The sequence below is a fragment of the Eucalyptus grandis genome, chromosome 1, assembly GCF_016545825.1.
Source record: "Eucalyptus grandis isolate ANBG69807.140 chromosome 1, ASM1654582v1, whole genome shotgun sequence".
Classification (NCBI taxonomy): domain Eukaryota; kingdom Viridiplantae; phylum Streptophyta; class Magnoliopsida; order Myrtales; family Myrtaceae; genus Eucalyptus; species Eucalyptus grandis.
The window spans coordinates 12,479,502-12,500,521 of NC_052612.1; the positions used below are offsets into that span (position 1 = coordinate 12,479,502).

A 21,020-nucleotide genomic window follows, 5' to 3' on the forward strand; every position below is an offset into this window, starting at 1 on the left:
ATATATATAATCAAATATAAAAAGCTTTTTGATAGGCCACAACGATAGCACATGGTCCTACCTACTTATCTTATTAATTACCGCCCCAACACCGCCTTGCAATGATGACATCTTTGTCGCAAATGTCCGTGGGACTTATCGAAATCTTTTTTTTTTTTTTCTGGTAAGGGGGACTTATCTAAATCTTGATAGGCCACGAAACCTGAAATAGATTTTTATCAATTTGTTGATTTTTTTTTTGGGGGAGAGGGGGAAGGCAAGATTGCTGGTTTTAATGGCGTGGTGCTGTGAAAAGTAGGTGCAAAGGTTGGGGGGAGTGAATTGCGGGAGAAGGAATGCGACAGGAGAACAAGATGTTGGGTCGCTTTCGTCGCGCACGGAGCCGAAGTTCTTTTTTGATTGGACGGCGAGGGGTTTGAGAAATTTTGCCCACATGATTGTAGGCAGAAAAATCTAAGGTGCAGTGCATTGCACTGTAAATATTTAAGATTAAGGTTTATTTTAGTTGGTTTTGTTGGGGTAGCTTGTGAATTTAACCCATTTTTTTGTGCGAGTCCTAGGTATTTTGGGTGTGATTTGTTTTTATATCGACCAATGACTTATTTAAGCCATCCCGTGTTGGGTTTAATTTCGCATTAATTATGGAACGAAATAACATGATTTTGTTTTGAGTATTGATTATCACCCAATTTTTGCGTTTTTCACGATTAACTTTATCGTAAAGTGATATGATGTCGAGAGATGAGCTTTCCCAGGGGAGTCTTTTTTAAGCTTGGGATTGCACTGAAAAGGGTTCAACTTAGGCGGCTTTCACTTTTGATTGACAAGAAACATCAACACGCTCTAATTTCCTGTTGAATCAAAGGATGCAACACCATAGAATTGATTGGAGATCAGGAAAATTTATCTGTTTTCAAGATTACTTACGTACACGAAAAAAATGGGAATGTTAGGTGAAATATTGTAATTGAATGACGGATATAAGGATAATCTCGCAATTTAGTGTACAACTAAGTCGCATTTCACGGGATTCCAAAGCAGAGGAAAATCTCCGACCGACAAAAAAAAAGAAAAGAAAAAAAGTAATGGAAAATCAAAACTAAAGTTCACAGCTCTTTTGGCAGTAAAGAACGTTAAATTCAACCAACGCGGTATGTGCATGCCCGATTTCTTCAAATTGATTTCTAGGTGAGTTTGTTCAATGAGCGTCGTATGAGTTGTTAGAAACTCCTCGTCCATGCAATAGGGGAAATATTAGATGATTTTCTAGGTGGGATTGGAGGCCATAAAATATCCTTACCCATACAATCAATAGTGTCACTTTCCAATGAATCGGATTTTCACCCGATCGTTACTCAATGCTTGAGCCGCCTTCGTTAATTGTCCTTCAGCAAAGTCAACTTTGTTTATCTATTAATCTATAGGGTTAAACAATAATTAACCCTAGGTGGACTATGATGGTTATTGGTTAATAATATCTCTGCTTGTTAAGGAAAGTGAGTGGTAAACCAAGAGGGTGGTAGCTTTGAAACTTTAGGTGCCATGGCACCAAATGAGAGTGACAACAAAATTATGCAGGACCAAAAACAATCTTTTTGGCTCACTTCCTTGTTTAACCAACCAAAAACTATTTTTAACTTTCCATCTCATGCTCTACTAATCAACATTATCAACCCAATATTATAATATACAAAAGAAAAAAAAAACAAAGAAATGGTCAAAAGGGTCTGCGTTCTTGAAAATGGCCCCAGCATCAATGAACGGGTGGCACGGAGGCCAATAGCAGATTGATTTTATCCTCAAAATTATAATAAATAAATTAGCAGAAGAATAAATTATTAAGAAAATAAGAAAAAAATAGTAAGTAGCACAGAAGTGTCTGAGAGCTTGGGGTGACGGCCGTCGCCCTCTCCCCCACCGCGGATTGGCCCTCAGCCACAAGATTTATAAAGGCCTATTTTTTTTGTTCTCATTGTCATTATTCAATTCCACCTTTGGAAGTAAAGATAGATCGGGTTTTTTTTTGTTCTATTCCATTTTTTACATTAAATTAATATTGTATATGTATATATGTAGATAAATAACTTATCGTCGACATAAACTGCTTCTAAATTATTCCTTTCGAGCTCCGCCACCCACCACCCATCTCTTTCTCTCTCTGTCTCTTCGACGTCACACGAGGGAGAGTGCTCTGTTGCCATGCATAGTTTCAATTGATGTTGTGATTGGCTTCGTGGGTCGTAATTTTGTAGGGTGGTAAATTATATAATATAGTTTGCTCAAGGGCTAATTCTCTAAAAAAAACATCAACTTTAAGTTTGGTCCTAGCTTTGCCACAAACTTCTTCTTTTTCATTAAAAAAAACCTCAACCTTTACTATAATCTCATATATGTCTTCACGTCCAAAAATCACCATTGATCTCTAATATTATTAACATCTGTACTTTGCTACTGTTCCTTATAAAGTGAGGGCGTTGATAAAAACGCAGGTTCTAGTAATAAATTTTTAACTAGTTCTGATAACAATAATTTTGAAGGTCTAATACTAAGAAAACCTCTAACTTTAAGTTCACTCCAAATTTTACTTTAAACTTTTTTTTTTGTGACCCAGGGAACTTCGTACGGCCGGCAGCCGGAGGTAAACCACTGGGGGCGACACATGCTAGCACACACGTGTCCACTGGGTAAGTCGCCAAGAGTCTCAAAGCTAGCTGTCGCCAAGAGTCTCAAAGCTAGCCTTCCTGCAACTTGCGTTGCAGGAGCTTCGAACACTAAACCTCCTCGATGGAAGTCTAGCGCCTACCCAGCTGAGCCACCACCGCGGGTGGTTACTTTAAACTTTTTCTTTTGTCTTACAAAAAAATCTTCAATTTCAAGTCTAGTCTCAAATTTACCGTAATTTTTTTTTGTTCCATAAAAACCCTCTAATTTTTACTTGTGTCCTATATCTGCCCTGTTAATCCTTTGTCCAAAATTGTCCTTAGTGATTCAATATGGCATTTCTATGGCATTGCTCTAATTTTTCCCCAAATTTCATATCCAATAAATACGCCTTTTGGAGATGAATTTCCACGTCATCCCAACTGTGAATATGAAATTTGGGTAAAAACTAGACCAATTAGGGATTGTTTTCTTCAATTGTTCTTACTCTTAAGAGAGCATTATTTTCATCTCAATATAGGATCTTCGATTTTGTGCTCGGTTTTCAATCTCTCATGCTCAAGAGTCTTTCATCTTTTGTGCTCAAGAGTCCGCCATCTCTTGCGCTCAGAGACATTGCACTCAAGACACTCAGCTCGAGATGCTTGAACATTTCTCATTCAAGAGTTTTCGATCTCTTTATTATCAATGAGAAAATTTTGGACAAAGGGTTAACAAGAACAGATTCGAAACTCAAGTAAAATTTAGCGATTTTCTCCGAAAGTTTAGAGTAGAAGTGAAACTATATCTCCCAACCGTGGGTAGCCGCGCTGGTATTAGAGTCCCTCTCTCATCGCCGAGGTCATCACCGAGATCGAGAGTTTGAATCATGCTGATTGCTAGCGTTATAAGTGGGAGGGTCATGGTGTTGGGATCATGTACTAGTCTTTCCCGAGATATAGGAGCTCAGCCCTCAAGAACCATTCAAGCACGGAAGGCCCGTGGTGGAGTCCTCGGTTATAAAAACATTAAAAAAAAAAAAAAAAAAAACAAGTGAAACTATATCTAAAGTTGGGAGTTTTTTAGGGTATCAAATCTAATTTTGAGTAGAATCTTTGGATACATGAGTAAATTTGAGATAAGAGTGAAAGACGCGGATTTTCACGGGTCTTTGACGAGACAAAAAGATAAAAAGTTTGGCGGACGATTCACACACGGAGTAGACTTCTAGCGACGAGTGCGCCTTTTATTGTCTGGTCCAAAAGCTGAGAGGCATATTTACATTCGGACACCCTTCTCTCTCTCTCTCTCTCTCTCTCTCTTCCTCTTTTTCAGATATATAAATAAGGTGGTACAAGGTCGTTCCTCTGCAACTTGCACCTTCGAATCCACAAACAGAAACTCCAGCTTCTCTCTCTCTCTCCCTCCCTCTCTCTACAGAGATAGCTGAGTGAGAACCAGGGCCTTCGCAGTTTGCAGCTATAGATATGACAAAGGTACATCCGAACGCTGCCGCCGCCGCCGCCGCCGCAGTCCAGGCCGCCGCCCCGGCGAGGGCCTTCTCCCTGTCGTACGGGAAGGAGGAGGTCCTGACGGTGTGGAAGAAGTCGTTGCTCCTCAACTGCAACGGCTTCACCGTGTTCGACTGCAAGGGCAACCTCGTCTTCCGGGTCGACAACTACCTCGCCGGCAACAAGGGCGAGGTCGTCCTCATGGACGCCGCCGGCAAGCCTCTCCTCACCGTCCGCCGCAAGGTTAGCCCACCGTTTTTTTCTCTCCTCGCGGTCGTTATCGTCCAGAGTTGTGATGTGGATTTTGTTGGATCGGGAACTGACCGAGCATTATTTTTTTTTTTTGTTTTTGATTATCTCCAGAGGTTGAGCCTCAGCGACAACTGGCAGGTCTTCGACGGCGAGGCGGCGGCGAACCCCCGCTTCACGGCGAGGAAGAACGCCAACCTCCTCAACAACAAGGGCCTGGCCCAGGTGAGCAACGGGACGGCCGGCGGCGGGGCCTCCGGGAGCGGGAGCTCGTCGCCGTCCTCGGCGCCCTCCTCGCCCTCCTCCTCCTGGTCCCCGCGGAGCGGCGGCCGGAACGTGGCGTACGAGATCGAGGGCTCCTATGCGCAGCGGCGGTGCACCGTGTACGACGCCACGCGACGGGTGGTGGCGGAGATACGGCAGAAGGAGGCGGTCGGGAGCGACGTGTTCCGGCTGGTGGTGCAGCCGGGGATGGACAGGTCGGTGGCCATGGCCCTCGTCATCCTGCTCGACCAGATGTTCGGCTCTTCCAGGCGCTTCTCGAGCTGAACGAGAAACGCCCCCCACCCCGCGCGAAACGACTTGCGTTTTTGGGAAAACGCAATTCGAGAGACGTAAATAAATTTTGACGTCACAAATATGGAATTCGGAAAAGACACCGACCATCGAGAATCGCCGTCATTTTTCTCTCTCTTTTTTTAGACAGTCACAGAAAATCATATATATTTCCCCACTTTTTTATGATTTTTTCTGTCTTGTTCTTGATCTGAGCCCTTTTTTCTTTTTTTCGTTGCTCTTTCTTTTGTGAGCTTCGTTTTTTTCCTTTTAAATGAAAAACCAAGCTCCCAGTGGGGGATGTATATGTATATTCTGTATCATGGTGTAATTTTCTCTTTTTTTATTTTATTTTCCACCTCTTTTTTTCTCTTTTTCCTTTTTTTTTTCCGGTTCTCAGGGTCGGAAAATGGGGTGATGTATTGATAAAATCCCTCTCTCTCCCTCTCTCGCCCCTTGTGTGATTTCCTTTTGCTGCGGAAATTCTAAAAAAAAATAAAAAAAAAATAATAAAGCAGTAGAAGTAAATTATGGTTTCTAAATTCTCTGTGAGTGCATTTTCTTTTCCCATCTATGTATTGATGCCATAGGTTTTCGGTTATGCTGAAATATATATTATCGACCATATAAATTGCGTAATTATCAACCCAAAAGTATCTTACACGTGAATTTTGGAAAATTAAGACACGTTGCTAATATACCTTAGCAACGTGTAACATTGAAATTAAGCAATTTGGTTATCTTCCTTAAAGCAACGAAAGATATTTTTGAGATGTGAAAGTCGCATTGAATTCGATTTAGGTAGTTAGAGAACTATTGGAAACATGATTAGGTAATCTTTATGGTTGAACTTTGCTCAAAAAAAAAAATCTTTATGGTTGAACAATATAAGGAAAGGACAACTAAAAAAAACGAATAACTATTTAAAGTAAATGGGTCACCGCCCATCTAAAATCTAGACTCAAATCTGTGGACAGAAACGTTCTTTGAAGCCATCAATTATGGAAAAAGAAGTATTAAAATTAAGAAAATTATGGATGGATCTGCCTTTAAATTAGAGCGGAAAATTCAAGTTCCGTTCCAATTTGGAATTCATTACCATGCACGGTAAGGAAGGGATCGATTCAAATAAAAGATTTGCTTGGGAGTTTGGACAAGTTTCGTCAAATAGGAAATAGAATGATGAAATAGACGTGCATATATAAATATAGATATAATTGATTTATTTTGAATATATTACTTGTCTTTATATATATGACAAAGGGATCAGGACAAGAAATAAATAGTTAGGTCATCTATTATGATCGTCTTATTCCAATATTTTTTTCCCACAAGTAATAAAAATACGTCTATAGCTAATGATCCCACTTTGAGATCCCCGTACATGCATTAGGCCTAATACTCCAAAAAAAAACCTCCATAAAGCTCTTGTCCCAATTTTATCTTTTGTTTTATAAAAAACCTTTAACTTTAAGTTATGTCCTAATTCTACCCTACACTTTTCTTTTTGTCCCATAAAAAACACCAACTTTAGGTTTTAAAAAACTCTCAACTTTAGGTGCAGTACCAATTCTATCATAAACTCTCATAAAAAAGTGCTAGATTTAGCTCTAGTTTCAAGTTCATTCTAATTTTTTCCTCAGAAAATATCACAAACTTTTACTCGAGTGTTAAATCGACTCTCCATTAACCCTCTATCAAAATCACCCTTAGTAATTTTGCACCCTTCAATCTTCCATGCTTAGGAATGTTGCATCTCTTGTAGTTGAAGAGCTCGTACTTGGGATTTTTCTATCTCTCAATTGTCAATGAGAAATTTGAACAAAGAGTTAATATGGATAGATTTATGACTCATGTAAAAGTTTGTGATTTCTGCAAGATTGTAAGAAATTTAGGATGAGATTGGGATTGGCTGGTAAAATCGGGACAAAACCTAAAGTTGGGGGTTTTCCCTATATCAAAAAAAAAGTTTGTGGTGGAATTGGGACGGAATCTAAAGTTAAGGATTTTTTATGAGACAAAAAGAAAAGTTTATGGTAGAGATGGGACTAGACCTAAAATTAGAGGTTTTTTATGAGATAAAAAGTAAAATCAAGACATAAGCTAAAATTGGAGGTTGTTTAGGATATTAGGCCACATCATTACAACCAAGATTAATTTGGGGATTATTATTTGCCTTTTCAAGGCATATTAGGTCAAGAATAAATTATGTTCTATCCCTCCAATTTCACGTTCTTTCTAATCACGTCTTTATATTTTTAATTTGTCTAATCAAGTCATTCTACTTTCACATATTTTCTAATCAAGTCTAGCACCAAATATGACCAAATTCAGGCAACATGACCGTCGAACAACACTAAAGTGTGACGTGGATGAATTATGCAAATGCCCACCTGTATGCGTGTGGAAAAATTTAGCCAATGGAGACAATGTCATAGTATGATGCGGGTAAAACTCAGTCATTGGGGAAGCCCACGCGGATGTCCACATTGAAAAACTTTACTTAGGTCACACTATGTCATCCTCAGATGGCTAATGTCGGGTGGAATCGGCTATCATTTGGCATCAAAAATGGCTCAATCAGAAAAATTTGTAAAATTACAAAGACTTGATTAGGGGAAAAAAAATACAGGGACTGGATCAAAATAGGCGTAAAAATAAAGAATAAAATTAGTGATTACTACTTCTATATAGATCGATATTTTATTTAATACCTATTTTGGGAATAAAATCAAGGGGATTCAGTTTGTTTAGGCACGAGAGGAAATTGTCTAGTTTGAGAGGGCACCTCCCTAATTAGGAATACCGCACGTTTCGACGATGCGTGTCGAGAAGATGGTTTTTAGCCTAACTCCTGCCTCTATAATTATTCGGATGTCTCCTGTCATGCACGGTTTTAAATATAATTCACTTAAAAATTCTTTTGGGTTATTTATATATATGGTAAAATCAATATAAAAAGATGAATATGCAATAATGCAATATCGTATACTAGAAGAAAATTTCGTTTGTTTTGATCAGATTATGAGAGGAATCGAAAGTGAAATAATTTTCAGGGCAATAGTTTGGCTTCCATGTCGGAATACATCTAACTCAAAATTAAAGTGCAATTAACGTTGGTGTCAACGGATTAATTAAGTCTTTCTCCTCCTTTTTTTTATTTTTATTTTTATTCTATTCAAATTGATGTAAAGAATGGTAGGAATCGAACTTTTGTGATGACGACGTGGCTCAATCACAAAAAATTCATCATACCTTATTTTATAATTCTCATATTTGATCAGTTCCATGATATGATTCATGTTATAATCATTTTAAAATAAAATAATTTTCTAAAAATAATTACTTATGTCACTTACAAAAATGAATTAAATTAAAATATTTTTATGGGAAAATTCCAAAATGGGACCCAAAGTGTCATATTTTTCTCAAATAAGGGCCCGGAGTAGACATTTTTACAAATAGAGACCTGAAATGGCATCACTTTCTCAAATAAGGACCTGGAGTAAATGTTATTTCAAATAAAGACCTAAAGTGGTTATGTTTGTTTCAAATAAGGACTTGACTTTTCGGCGATCAAAGTATTTTCGTCATTTGGCATTTTCTGACTTTTTTCCCTTCCTTTTTTTCTTTCCTCTTTTTTTTTTTTTGGTTCTTCTTCTTCCTCTTCACCATGGTCGGCCGACCACCAGTGATGCCCACAGAGGGCTGGGCAAGGGCCACCCACGTTAGCCACAAGCGAGGGATGGCCTTGCCGGCCCTTTATAGTAGCTGGCAAGGGCCGACCTCGTAGATGGCCCCTGGGTGAGGGTCACCACGCCCAAGCGACGCCATCCCTCACCTGTGGCTGGCGTGGGTGGCTTTCGCCGGCGAAGGCGACCCTCGCCCAGCCCTTTATGGACATCACCGATGTTCGACAGCCATCGACAAAGAGGAAGAAGAAGAACTAGAAAAAAAAAGGAAAAAAAAAAAGAGAAAATGCCAAATGACGAAAATACCCTTGATCGATCGAAAAATTTAGTTGGTCGGCAACCAGCGAGGTTAGGTCCTTATTTTAAAACAACCAAAGCCACTTTAGGCCCTTATTTGAAACAACAAAAGCCATTTCAGGTCCTTATTTGAAACAAAGTCCACTTCGGGCCCTTATTTGAGAAAATAAGGGCACTCCGGGTCCTTTTTTGAAATTTTCCCTATTTTTATTGTAATTTTCTGTCTATAATGAAAAAAACTTATTAACTAATTATTTCACACGATCATTTAATCATTTATTTTCTATAAAACAAATAGAGTTTTAACGTGTTTTTCGCCCGCCACGAGCAAGGGCCGCCGTGCCCTCACCTGTGGCTATCGAGGGCGCAGAGGCCCTTGCCGGCCAATGGGTGAGGGTTTCGACCCTCGCATGGATTTGGGCGAGGGCCAACGCCCTTGCTTGTGGCTGGCAAGGGCGCGACGACCCTCGCCAGTGGCAGGAGAGGACACGGGGCCCCTCGTCCCAACCAGCTTGTGGTCGGCGACCTCATCGGCAAAGGGCTAAGGAGAAAAGAAAAAAAAAAAAAAAAAGAAAAAAAGAAAAAATAATAATTTAAAAAATCTGAAATTTTTTTAAAAATTTAAAATTTGTCCACTTGGCACCATATAAGACCGTCGATGACCACATCAGCAATTTCCGGCTTAAATTAGCCAGATGGACTAAATTGGTACCAATATGAAAATGTTCAGGACTAAATTTATCAAATTGAAAAGTTTAGGACTGAATTGATACCAATACAAAAGGTTTATGACTGTTTTGGTACTTTTCCCTATGATGCCGGTTTAGCTTGTCTTAATTATCTTACATAGTAATACGCAAAAATATATTTATATATGTAGGTACACACCTATGCAAACCGTCCACAGTGGGATAGTCATCTCCTTTATACACCATCGTAAGAACGATAAAAGTTTATTCAAATAAAAGGTAGCGTAGAACCTACATAACCCAAAGTTTAATGAAGTATTCGATTGAATAATACTAAAACTTTCGCCATCGACATGACATGCATCAAGAAAACGTATTCCATAATTTGATGAAGCATTTATTTATTATAAACCGAAGTTCTATTTAATGCCTAGGAAATTGGTATGAATTTGGTCAGACGTAAGGAAGATGCGTGCACCTACCTTTGCTACCTGAATTAGCGATCTCTGTCCTGATTTTTATAAAAACGTTGCTGAGGTACACATGATATGAACCGAAAACAGTTTTCTTGTAAAACATAGATGACGCTAGGGCAAATTGACGTGATTAAAATAATGATGCCCTAAGTTTTTGAAAAATGGAATGCGTGACCGCGCTTGACAACGTTGCAGCCCAATCCCGAAACGAAGAGAAAGATATTTTGATTGGGAAAAGGTAATGAGTTTGGTAGGTTCGTGACTAGTGTATCCGCGCACGGTGCTCGCCTCACCATGGACGGTGCCGGCTTTAACTAGTTCAATGATCTTTTGGGTTTGGGCGGTTTGGAAGCACGACGTGCCTGTTCAAACGAAAATATCTTATGATTTCTCAAATAGGATGACGCCTGCTTCAAAACGTAACGTTTAATGGAGAATGCCCAAGATGGATTCGAGGTACATGGAGGATGTGTGTACTTGCACTTTACCAGTACATTATTAGAGAAAGGCTAGTAAAAAAATTTGACCTTTCGCTAGCTATATTATAGGGCAAAGTCAAAGCATTATGATCATGTTCATGTACATGTATCTACGTACCAATAACACTTAATGACTCTCATGGTCGATCACACCAGCCAAGTCATTGCGGGTCACAACTTTTGGAAGCAAGGTCAAGACACGAGCCTAGATGGCATTGACAACTGGGAAAATTATCCAAAAGGTTTTAAACTTATTACACTTTTACTGATTTATTCATAAACCTTTCAATTTTACCCTTACAAAATTTTCGTTATTGGGTTAGCTATACACTTCACATGTTTCTAGCGATTCACATGGTATCATCAAATGATACAAGTCTTGAATAAGAATCGACAACGCACTAAAACTCCATTGTTAATGATCCTTTACTCCAACAGCATCTAAGATTCCTTGAATAATGTGATATCTCACACCGGGTAAATCCTTAACCCTTCCCCCTCTTACTAAGACTATAGAATGTTCTTGTGAATTATGACCAATACCAAGTATATAAGCAGTGATTTCAAATCCAAAGGTTAATCGTACTCTAGCAACTTTACATAAGGCAGAGTTTGGTTTTTTTGGGTGATAGTGGAAAATTTGACAGATAAGTCACCCTTACTACCACTCTACAGAATTGTACATGAGATTTTCACCTCATACAACTCCTCGTTCAATTCTTTCGAAGTCATTGGGTCCTTTTCCTCATTCGAGAATCTCCTCCCTTCTTCCACTCCGTCCCGAATAGTAACTAGGACCAATTCAATTACGTTTTCATGTTCCAATTGAACACTTTCCATTTTAGATTATTTCTCAAAGGAGAAGATTCTTCTTTTTACCAAACATCTACGAATCCAATCACAATCTTGTAATAAGAATAAGAGATCTTTTTTTTTTTTTATCAATCTCCTTGCCCCTCATTCTTCAAGAATTAGAAAGATCATTTTTAAGTTTGAATTTGTTCATTTGAAATCTGGGTTCTTCTACTTCATTTTTATTTACTTATTTTTTTTATTTCTTTTCTTTTTCGATTTCTTTTTTTATTCCCTTCCATCATTCCTTAAGTCCCATAGGTTTGATCATGTAGAATTTGACCCTTTTAATCTAATCCTATTAATTGAGTACAACCGGTCAATTTTGATTGGAATTCGCCGACGTGAATTCGCCGATGTGAATGCCGATTGTCTGATGTGGCATACCTGATGCTAACATGAGTAATTTTTAATGATATTGTAATAATTTTTCGATCTTTTCTTTTTTTTTTCACTTTTTTCTTGTTTTCCTTCTTGAATTTTTTTTTTTCAAAAATAGTGGCCAGCAAGGGTCGTTGAGCCCTTGCCGGCCCCTAGCAAGAGCATTGCTGCCATAGGCGAGGATCACGTAGCCCTTGTTCAAATCTAGGCAAGGCTAGCCTCACCATGGCCTCGCCGGCTACAGGCGTTGACAGGAAAACTTAAGAATCGATGGGCTAGAACCGCTGGAATTGGCGATCAGAAAATTATAGGTGAAGGAAGAGCGGCCCTCATGCAGCCCATTGACGAAACCTACTTGCCCCTTTCTTGAATGTAAGAGGTGAAGGGACTTGAGCAATCAAGGCTCGAAGATTCAGACGAAGCAGTATGAGTTGAGAGTCGGCGTTCGTTGCTGGTGCTCGGAAGGCTCCTCGCCGGAGTCGCCCTTCATTCATTCTTGCACGTCCGTCCCCCTGAGAAACCCAATGCAAGCGCCAAGCGACCCACCGGCCGCGAGCTTGAGCGAGACCGGGGAAATTTCCGACGAATTTATCGTCACCACCTTTCCTTTGCCGGGTTCCTCATTCCGGCCAAATCCCCTTTCCTTATCCTCTCCAAGTTCCCAGTTTTGCTCTTGATTTTCCACATTTGGGCAAGGCTGTGTGAGGGCCGTGTGACCCTCACCCGTGGTTGGCGAGGGTGTTACGGTTAAGGGTGAGCGATTCTAGATTTCATACCGATTCCAGAAACCTAAAATCTACTCTCATTTTTTAGAACTTAGAAGCATATCCTAGAACTTGGAATCTGTCCATCGCAAGTTTAGAGTCAATTCTAGACTTTGCCAAGTTCCACATGTATTATTAAATAAACGATTATAATGAATTATCATATAATTCACTAATTATAATTTATATTTAGACACAAAAAAATATGAAATATTAATAAAATAAAAATCTCAATCATAAAATGAAAACTCGGACTAGTGATTCCAATTTATACACTCATCATAAATACCGTAGAATATCGCAAGATCGCGCAAAGATGTAAATCAAGAAAAATACAAAAACTTGTACTAGATTTTAGGTTACAGGTTCCAAGTTCCACCAACCTAGAACTTGGAACATACCATTTGAAACAAACTTCTCAATTTTTAGAACCCGGAACCTAACCTACATATCTTAGAACTCGAAACATGCCCCTCAATTCGGTTCTCAAGTTCCAACTCTTTAGAACCATGCTCACCCTTAGTTGCGGCCTTCACTAAAACAAAACTTTTGAAGGAAAACAGAAAAAAAAAAAGAACAAAAAAGAAAAAGAAAAGAAATAACAATAAAAATTATTAAAGTATTATTAAGAATTATCTACATTAACACCAATCATATCATGTGGGACGGTCGTATTTCTATCGGCGAATTCCAGCCAAAATTGATCGAATGGATTCAATCAATAAAACGTAAAAAGATTTAAGATCACATTTTTTTTTTAATATTGAAAAGTTTAAAATTGAATTAACAAAAATGCAATAAGTTTAAAACATTTTGGACAATTTTCCCTTAGCAACTGCATCCCCGTCGCTCGGCAATTGGGGTAAAATGAATTAATGACTACATCCTTCAATTATCTTCGGTAACAGTCGTTGAATTTCGCATGAGTTGAACACAAATTACTTATCTGAAAAGGGACAACAAACTGCAGGTCAGAGCTGAACAAAATCCGAGAATTACCATTCACATTGCACGGATACACATCGAAAGGCCAAAAAAACCACCATCCTAGTGAGGATCAAGAGCCTCCACATATGTTGCTATGTTAATGCAGTGTGTTATTACACAAGCCTTTGAATCACAAATGTAGAAACTTCAAACACGACTTGGAAAGCTCGACAATAATCGCGGATTCGATCATCAGACTCGTGCTCAACTAGTAACTTTTCAAAGCTACATAAGTCATAGGAAAAAATAGGTTCGTCTCATCGGCACCCCATGAGTATAGGCTAGTTCTCGTTAAGACAGTTAAAAAGGGTGAGCATCGGAACGACGCGAGGCACAACTCTAATTACTGAAAACCTGATTATATGCGGTTCGTAAAAGTCGTATTCACAAGCCCAAGTCCTCCTTTCTCTATTTGCCAAAAGAAAACAATGAGAGAATATATACGTAAAATAATACCTTCCTTCCTAGTCAAAATAAAGTATCACTCGAGCGTTCTCGGAAGCCCTTCGATGGCGTAGAATTGACTGGGAAACTTCGAGCAATTTGCGAGCATTGGGAGTCTCCACAGAATTCGATCCATCAGCCTTGACCTTACAAGTGTTGATGAGCATCTTATCCAAGACGCGCGCCTCTTCAAGGATAAACTCCACCAGGCCAAGAAAGCTGCTCGAGCGGCGATCCCTAGGATCAAACCGAACGATGTCGACCCGCCTCAAGTGTTGATCCAAGCATTTGAGTTTATTCTTCCTCTTTAAGGGTCCCGAGTATCTGTGCGTACTGTGCGTACTGATGGCCAATGCCTTGCAGTCCCTATCGAACTCAAGCTGCAGAGGAGAGACCGAGAACAAGGGAATGTGATCAGTCTACAACATAGTGAAGAAGTCCCAACAACATCACTCTCGCTATTGGTATCAGTCTTAAAGATGCATTTGGATTCAATTACACATGCGACGCTCTGCACTTTGTGCCAATGGAAATGCTTCTCTGGCAACATCTGACAATGAACCTGCCTGCTAGAGACGATCAACCTCTTGAAACAACTATTAATTTGATGGATGGAGTTATGTAGGTCTCACATTGGAGCATTTAAGCTATTTCCAAAGCAATCACCTTACTTGATCCATGCTCTGATTTTCTCTTCAACATCTTAAAGGTGTTCCCAGCATGCGAGGATTTCCAGCCATGACTGCCACCAAGAAGCAGATCACCTACTAATCCAACTGGGTTAGGCCAAAAAAATTTGGCTAAACATAGGCTCTAAAAAGAAGATATAGGAGGTGAAGGGGGCTCTGAGCTAGAACAATTGATTGAAGGAAAACCAGCAGGTCAAGATAATAAGGAGGTTCAGGAAATTGCACAGCTCCCTTGGTCGAAGAAAGAGGCCTTGCTCAAGAAATGGGTTGAGTTTTGACCCTACTACCAAATGGTTGGCGGTAACACAAAACTCGGTCAGTTTCATGGGAGTCGGGTGCTTGTCCCAAACAAGGAAAGAGGGTTGGGAAGGTAAGCTTATGAGTAAATCTTCTCTCCATACCTTCGAAAGCTGCCAATTACACTAAAGAAAAATGGGTAGAACAGAGCTTTATGGTTGAGCCATATCAACACAAGGCCCCATAACCCTCTCACATACCTTAACATTCATTGAGGCACACTCCCATTTACATTAATTAGTATAAACGAAAATAATTATCCCACTTAATAATAACCCTCGAAAAATATTTCAACAACCATTAGCATAACTTATTAATCTATTAGAGTAGAGTTTTGTACTTGGGCTACATCATCACAAAGCTCCATTCTAGATTGCATCTAAAGATTTCTGGCAATTTCCACAACAATGAAAACAAACTAACCCTATTTCCACATTCATAAAAAAAATAAAATGTGCTTCTTGTAAGTCAAGAGCATCAGAAGAAAAGAAAGGCAGCAGTAAAGACATTTAAATACTCGATGAAGGGGACCAGATCAGTTCCTCCTCCGTATGATGCTTGGTTTCTGTTAATTCTTCAAGCATACTGGTACAGATACTACTATATTTACTCAAACAGAGCTAGTTTTGACAGGAATTTACCCGCTTCCAGAATGGTTGAATCATCTTGATGACCAATTTCTCCACCTGTGGTGAACTTTCTATCATGTTCAATATACCGTGACATTCCAATGATTGACAACGAGTGTTTAGAATAAGAGATTTGCAATTGGGAAGCAGAGGAGGCAAATCTCCGTTCTCCAAAAGCGACAGAACCTGCACATCCAACCCAAAAACAAAAAAGAGGAAGAACCGTTAGAAATTTTCTCATTTAGTTTATACGAAATCTACAGAAACCATAATCCTCATACAGGATCTAATTTTCAAGAACAAACCAGGGTTCGCACTACAAACAAAGCCAACATTACAAAGCCATAAAGTGAATGTATTGCCTCTGCTTCATGAAACTAGGACCTACTGTCACGCAGAAATTACTGCAACTTATGTCACCATTCAGGGCTACGAAGCAATTGACAGGGGTGTCAAAAAGCCATTGGCCTGATAAACCAAACCACTTTTGGTTCAGAACATTTATCAGTTGGTTTTTCAATGTTCAGGAAAGGGAAAACACAGAACTGAAATGGGTCAGTTTCAGAGCCAAATCAACAATTTGCTTGTGAACATTTGGGTAAAGATCCGAGCCAAATCAACAATTTGCTTCTGAACATACATGTAAAGATCCGAGCCAACTTGACAATTTGCTTGTGAACATACATGATTCTGAAGGGAGGAAAAGAATAAAAAGATTCAGACTAAGAACCGCCTTGCTTGCTTTGCCGGAGTGTAAGCATCTGCCCTTAGTTGACAGTCATCAACCACTGAATAAAAGGGTAGTAAATTCACACGATAGAAAAAAGCTAGTAAATTTGCATAAGATCCCATTGTTCGCTGAGTCCCGAAAATATGGCAACAACATTACATAGTACGAAACTTCTCCAACTCGTGTTCTTAAGGAAACAGATTCTAATAATCCAGGAACATGACAAACCAGGGCTCGAGAGCTACCTAAGCATGTGCTTCAACATGTCGAGACATGAGTTTTCTATCAAAGCTAACCATTTAACAATTCATCAGTCATCTCCACTTCTCAAAAGCATAATACTCGAGGCACATCCAGAAGTCGAATCGACCACCTAGACGAAGTATAAATTCAAAGGCAAAACATGAGCAGTACTAAATCCCCACCTGAAGGAACCAACACCCAACTACAAATTCAGTAGCATTGCACAGCTTCTGAAGAATACCCCTTGCCAAGTTGCGTGGCCATTTGTAGTTATCAAACTGATCGCCGACACCGATGCTCATGGAGAAATTCAACTCAGCCTCGGCCACGGAGTCGGCCTCGGCCACCGTCAGGTCCATCCTGGGGAAGCTACCCGCAGGCGCAGCGTCTGCAAATGAGGAGCCGAAACCTCCAGCGGGGGGTCTCCGGGGGACCAGTGTTCCCACCCATCAATCACCAATTCTCTCATCCTCCTAGACCAAACCTCGATCCGGGCCGCGCCGCCGCAGCACCGCAGCTCGAGGGACTCGAGAGCGGGACTGCCCGCGAAGACTGCCCCCATCTCGTCATCCGTCAACCGCAAGTGCGCCATCGACAGAACCCTGAGAGAGGCCCAATTGGGGGCGCCGCCCCTCGACGGCTCGAGCCCCATCCGGCCGCCGCACAGCCGGAGCTCCACCAGCGAAGTGCAGTCGCGGACGAGGCGCGGCACGGAGCAGAGATTCCCGGCGCGCGGGAGCTCCACGCGGAGGTCCTTGACGCGGCAAGCGGTGGCGGTCCAGAGCCAAGACTCGAGCTTGGGCTCGAGCTCGGGAGTGAAGTAGGGAGATCAAGGTGGAACCTTGCGAGGTGGGTCCAGGAGCGGAGGCGGAGGACCGCGTCGACGAAGGCGCAGAACGGCTCCACGGCCGCCGCCGCCCCCCGCCGCCCGGCGGCGGCGCCGCCGGAGGGGAGGGAGAAAGCGAGGGTCGGGACGGCGTCGTGGAGGGCGCGCCACCGGGACGACAGGCCGCGGGTGTGGAAGACGTCGGCGGTGGGCAGGAAGGAGAGGATGTGGTGGATGACGGCGTCGGGCAGGAGGCTGATGCGATCGTGCTCTCGCCGCGGCTGCTCGACCTCTTCGCCGGCATCGTCACCTGCGATGGTCGAGGTTCGACGTCGTCTACGACGCGGAGTGAGGGAACCTGGACATGCGCCACCCGTCGCCATGGTTCCTGTGAAATGGTCCCTGTTTATTCCTTCTTCTTGAATCCTAAAATTTATCACAAGATTATAATTAAATTTTAAAATTAAAAAAAAAAAAGTTGCTATGGAGTCCTAAATTGATATAATTGAGTGATTCTACTAACTCAATTGATTTAGACCGATGGAAAATATTGACCTGACTTTTTCAAAAAAAAAAAATTTATCCTGCATGAGCAATACCATGACTTAAATTCTAATTTGTTTAACTAAAATAATAATAAAATAAAAAAGTATTTCAAAAACAAAAATTAAGTTATAGGCTAGAGCGATAAGCCCTTGCTATTGCCCCCATTGCCCGAAAGGCCTGATGACCATTACCGACGGCAAGCTTGGGCCTAGTGACCTCGCCCAGATGTGGTGGCCCTTGGCGAGGGTCACTGGCCTTGGCTAAGGCCTCGGCGACCCCCACCAATACTTTCCGGCGATAGGGTGGTCGGCAATAAGGGCGAAGGGCCTTGCCTTTGCTCTTTCTTGTATTTTTTAAAAATATTTTGTATTTTATTAAATTAAGCTTATGGCTAAAACATTAGAATTAAATCCAAAACGACGTTGTTTTAATTTAATGTTCTATGTTTTAGCCACGTCATTGCCACGTAGGAGAGAGAAAATACTTAAAAAAATCACGTCAACATTTTACGTTAGTCTAAATGGACGGAGTTAAATGAAAGGATTCAATTATAGCAATTTTATGAGTTTAAAAACTAAATTATACTTTTTGTAAGTTTTAAAATTTAATTACACTTTTGTGATAAATTTTAGGATTTCTAGTTATCATATTCATATTATATATTAAAAAGCCAAAGCCATTAAAAAAACCCAACATATTTATCATAATTTTTTTTTACGACACAAGAAATCCCAAACTTATACCTATGTAGGAACATTTATCTTTTGTTAGAATTCTATCAACGAGGATGCAGTCGTGACCTATCTCAACAGGTTTAGGAGTATTGCCTAAAGGACGGGTCTAAGACTCATGATTAGGCGCAGGCTCTCCCAAGCCCATATCTCGCGTGACATTAAGATATTTTTAAGAATTTCGTAAAAATGAGTTGCCACTAACCTATTGGACTCGGTTAAAAATCAAGTGAGGCACGGGAGCATGCCATGCTTCCTACGCAACCAGATAATGTAGGGTCGGAGACTTGATTATACTAATTGACCAATTAGTGCCCTTTTAGTACATAATTTTGTTCATTTTAAAATAAAAGATTTTTGTCAAATAGTTTGGATTGATTTTATACCATGTGAGTGCACAATCATTAAAGTAGCAATTAGTAGACAAGGAAAACATTTAAATAAATTGCATGGGAGAGCAAAGATTTTACATCAAAGAAAAGATAAATACTAATCCTAACTAGACTAAAGGGATCAAAACAGCAAAAGCATGCAAACAAGAGTTTTTGTGAATTTTTTGACAATTGAAACTCTAAAGTAGAGCCTTAAGGGCTTACTCAATTTTTGGCACACTTTAGAATTAAAAACTTCCATTTTTTAAGAAAAGAGCTCGGATAGTTTGTTTTTAAAATTTTTCAAATGAAATTCTGAATTTTCTAACATTTTTTTTAATTTTCTAATTTTTCAATTTAAAAAAATTAATAAAAAATCGATTTTTTAATGTTTTCTGAGTTTTTGAATTTTCGGAAATTCTTTTGAATTTTTATTATTTTTCGAAATTTTTAAAGTTTTTATGAAAAATTTTATTTTTTGAAATTTTAAATATTTTAAATTATTATATTCGAGAAAATGGGTTCGGACGAGTAAATCCGATCCCACCATTGACCCGACCTAAACCCAGATTCGATCCTATCGGATTGAAAAAGAAAATAAGATTTTTAATTAATTTTTAATTTTTTTTTAAATTTTAAATAATTTTTCTGTTTTTTTTTTTTTTTGCTTATTCTCTGTTTTGTCTTTTTCCCATGCACTATCTTCTCATGCACGCCGCCTTCACTCTCACGTCTCCCTCTCACGTCTTTTCCACCTTTCTATTTTTTTTGTTTTTTGTCATTTCTTTTCACTACCCATTTTTATTTATTTTTTCTTGTTTTTCTTTTAACCTTTTTTTTTTTTTAGGTCGTCTTCTTCCCTAGTCTTCTTCACGATGTCCCCGCTCTGCCCGAAGCTTCCTCATTCTGCACCACGCACAACGCCGGCCGGATTAACCGGCTTTGACCGCCGGACCAACACCGTCCACTGGTCATCCCCCTCGACCGACGTTGGCTACCGCTGGCCACATATTCCGATGACCACTAACTCATTCTCCGGCGTGACGAAAGACTTCGTCGAGTCGAATACACGCAAATATTTCGCAAAAACCACGCGAAAACACAATGAATACAGGCGAAGCAACAAGGGTTCAGCAAGCATGGGGGCAAAAATGAGTCGGTCTTGCGTTAAAACGCAGGCTATTCTTCGGTTTTCTTTAAGGCATTTTGTCGAACAGATGGTATGCACTAATGAAACGAGAAGGTTTTGCCTCGATCGACACTCAACTCGAGCTTAGGCTTCTACGTGAGCATGGCAGCACGCACAAAAACATCCAATGGAGGCTCCACGGGACCGAAGCTCGCGTGAACTGGTCAACCGCGAGTTCCGGTCCGGCGCCCTGCAAAAATGGAGCATACATGAGCAGAGAAGACCTACATGGTTTGGTTCGGTGGGGATGCTGCGACGGATGGTGGCTGATGGACGGGCCACCGAAGATGGTGGATCACTCCTCAAGCTCCAGCTCTCTCAGTTTGCTCTCTCGGTGCTCGCTGTTCCGCCTCGCTCCTCCTGCTGGTTCTCTCTGTCTCCAGAAGAAGGGCGTCGAGGAGTGGGATCCCGTGCACGGTTGAGCCACTCTTTGGCTCTCTTCCCTCTCTCAAGAACCTCTGTCGCTGAAGAGCTCTCTCTCTCTCCAGCACTTCTCTCGCTCCAGCTCTCTCCCTCTGCTCTGGTGTTCTCCCTCCGTTTTTTTTTTTTTTTCCTTTTTTGGGTTTCCCCTCTTTTTTTTTTTTTTTTACTGTCTTCCTTTCTCTTTTGCTGCAGGTTCGTGCGAGACAGGCTGGAGGAGGACGAAGGCTGGCGTGGGCCGGGCCAAAAGGGAAACGGGCCTGGGCCGCGCAGGGGAAAGAAAGGCGGGCGGCGAGCCGGGCCAATGCCAGATCCGGCCCGACCCGACCTCTA

At 40.6% G+C, this 21,020-nt stretch overlaps 2 protein-coding genes across 2 annotated transcripts; one reads left to right on the forward strand and one right to left on the reverse strand.

Moving 5' to 3' along the window:
- Positions 1 to 3,947: 3,947 nt before the first annotated feature.
- On the forward strand, positions 3,948 to 5,491 carry LOC104433402 (protein LURP-one-related 8). The gene is made up of 2 exons (XM_010046138.3): positions 3,948 to 4,394; positions 4,515 to 5,491. The coding sequence occupies exons 1-2, from the start codon at positions 4,128 to 4,130 to the stop codon at positions 4,947 to 4,949; spliced, it is 702 nt and encodes a 233-aa protein (XP_010044440.2). The 5' UTR covers positions 3,948 to 4,127; the 3' UTR covers positions 4,950 to 5,491.
- Positions 5,492 to 13,754: 8,263 nt separating this feature from the next.
- LOC104433396 lies at positions 13,755 to 20,708 on the reverse strand. Its single transcript, XM_010046126.3, has 4 exons — positions 20,496 to 20,708; positions 16,787 to 17,856; positions 15,644 to 15,817; positions 13,755 to 14,396 (listed from the first exon to the last, which is right to left on the reverse strand). Exons 2-4 carry the CDS (start codon positions 16,961 to 16,963, stop codon positions 14,037 to 14,039), a joined length of 711 nt encoding a protein of 236 aa, XP_010044428.2. The 5' UTR covers positions 16,964 to 17,856; positions 20,496 to 20,708; the 3' UTR covers positions 13,755 to 14,036.
- Positions 20,709 to 21,020: the final 312 nt, after the last annotated feature.

Bases quoted from the DNA above. Each gene is read 5' to 3' on its own strand.
- LOC104433402 (XM_010046138.3), top strand. From the start codon at position 4,128: ATGACAAAGGTACATCCGAACGCTGCCGCCGCCGCCGCCGCCGCAGTC. The intron at 4,395-4,514 runs GTTAGCCCACCG...GATTATCTCCAG, and splicing joins TCCTCACCGTCCGCCGCAAG to AGGTTGAGCCTCAGCGACAA.
- LOC104433396 (XM_010046126.3), bottom strand. From the start codon at position 16,963: ATGGACCTGACGGTGGCCGAGGCCGACTCCGTGGCCGAGGCTGAGTTG. The intron at 15,818-16,786 runs GTGGGGATTTAG...TTGGATGTGCAG, and splicing joins TTGGGTGTTGGTTCCTTCAG to GTTCTGTCGCTTTTGGAGAA. The intron at 14,397-15,643 runs GTAAATTCCTGT...TCTCCTCTGCAG, and splicing joins TTCAACCATTCTGGAAGCGG to CTTGAGTTCGATAGGGACTG.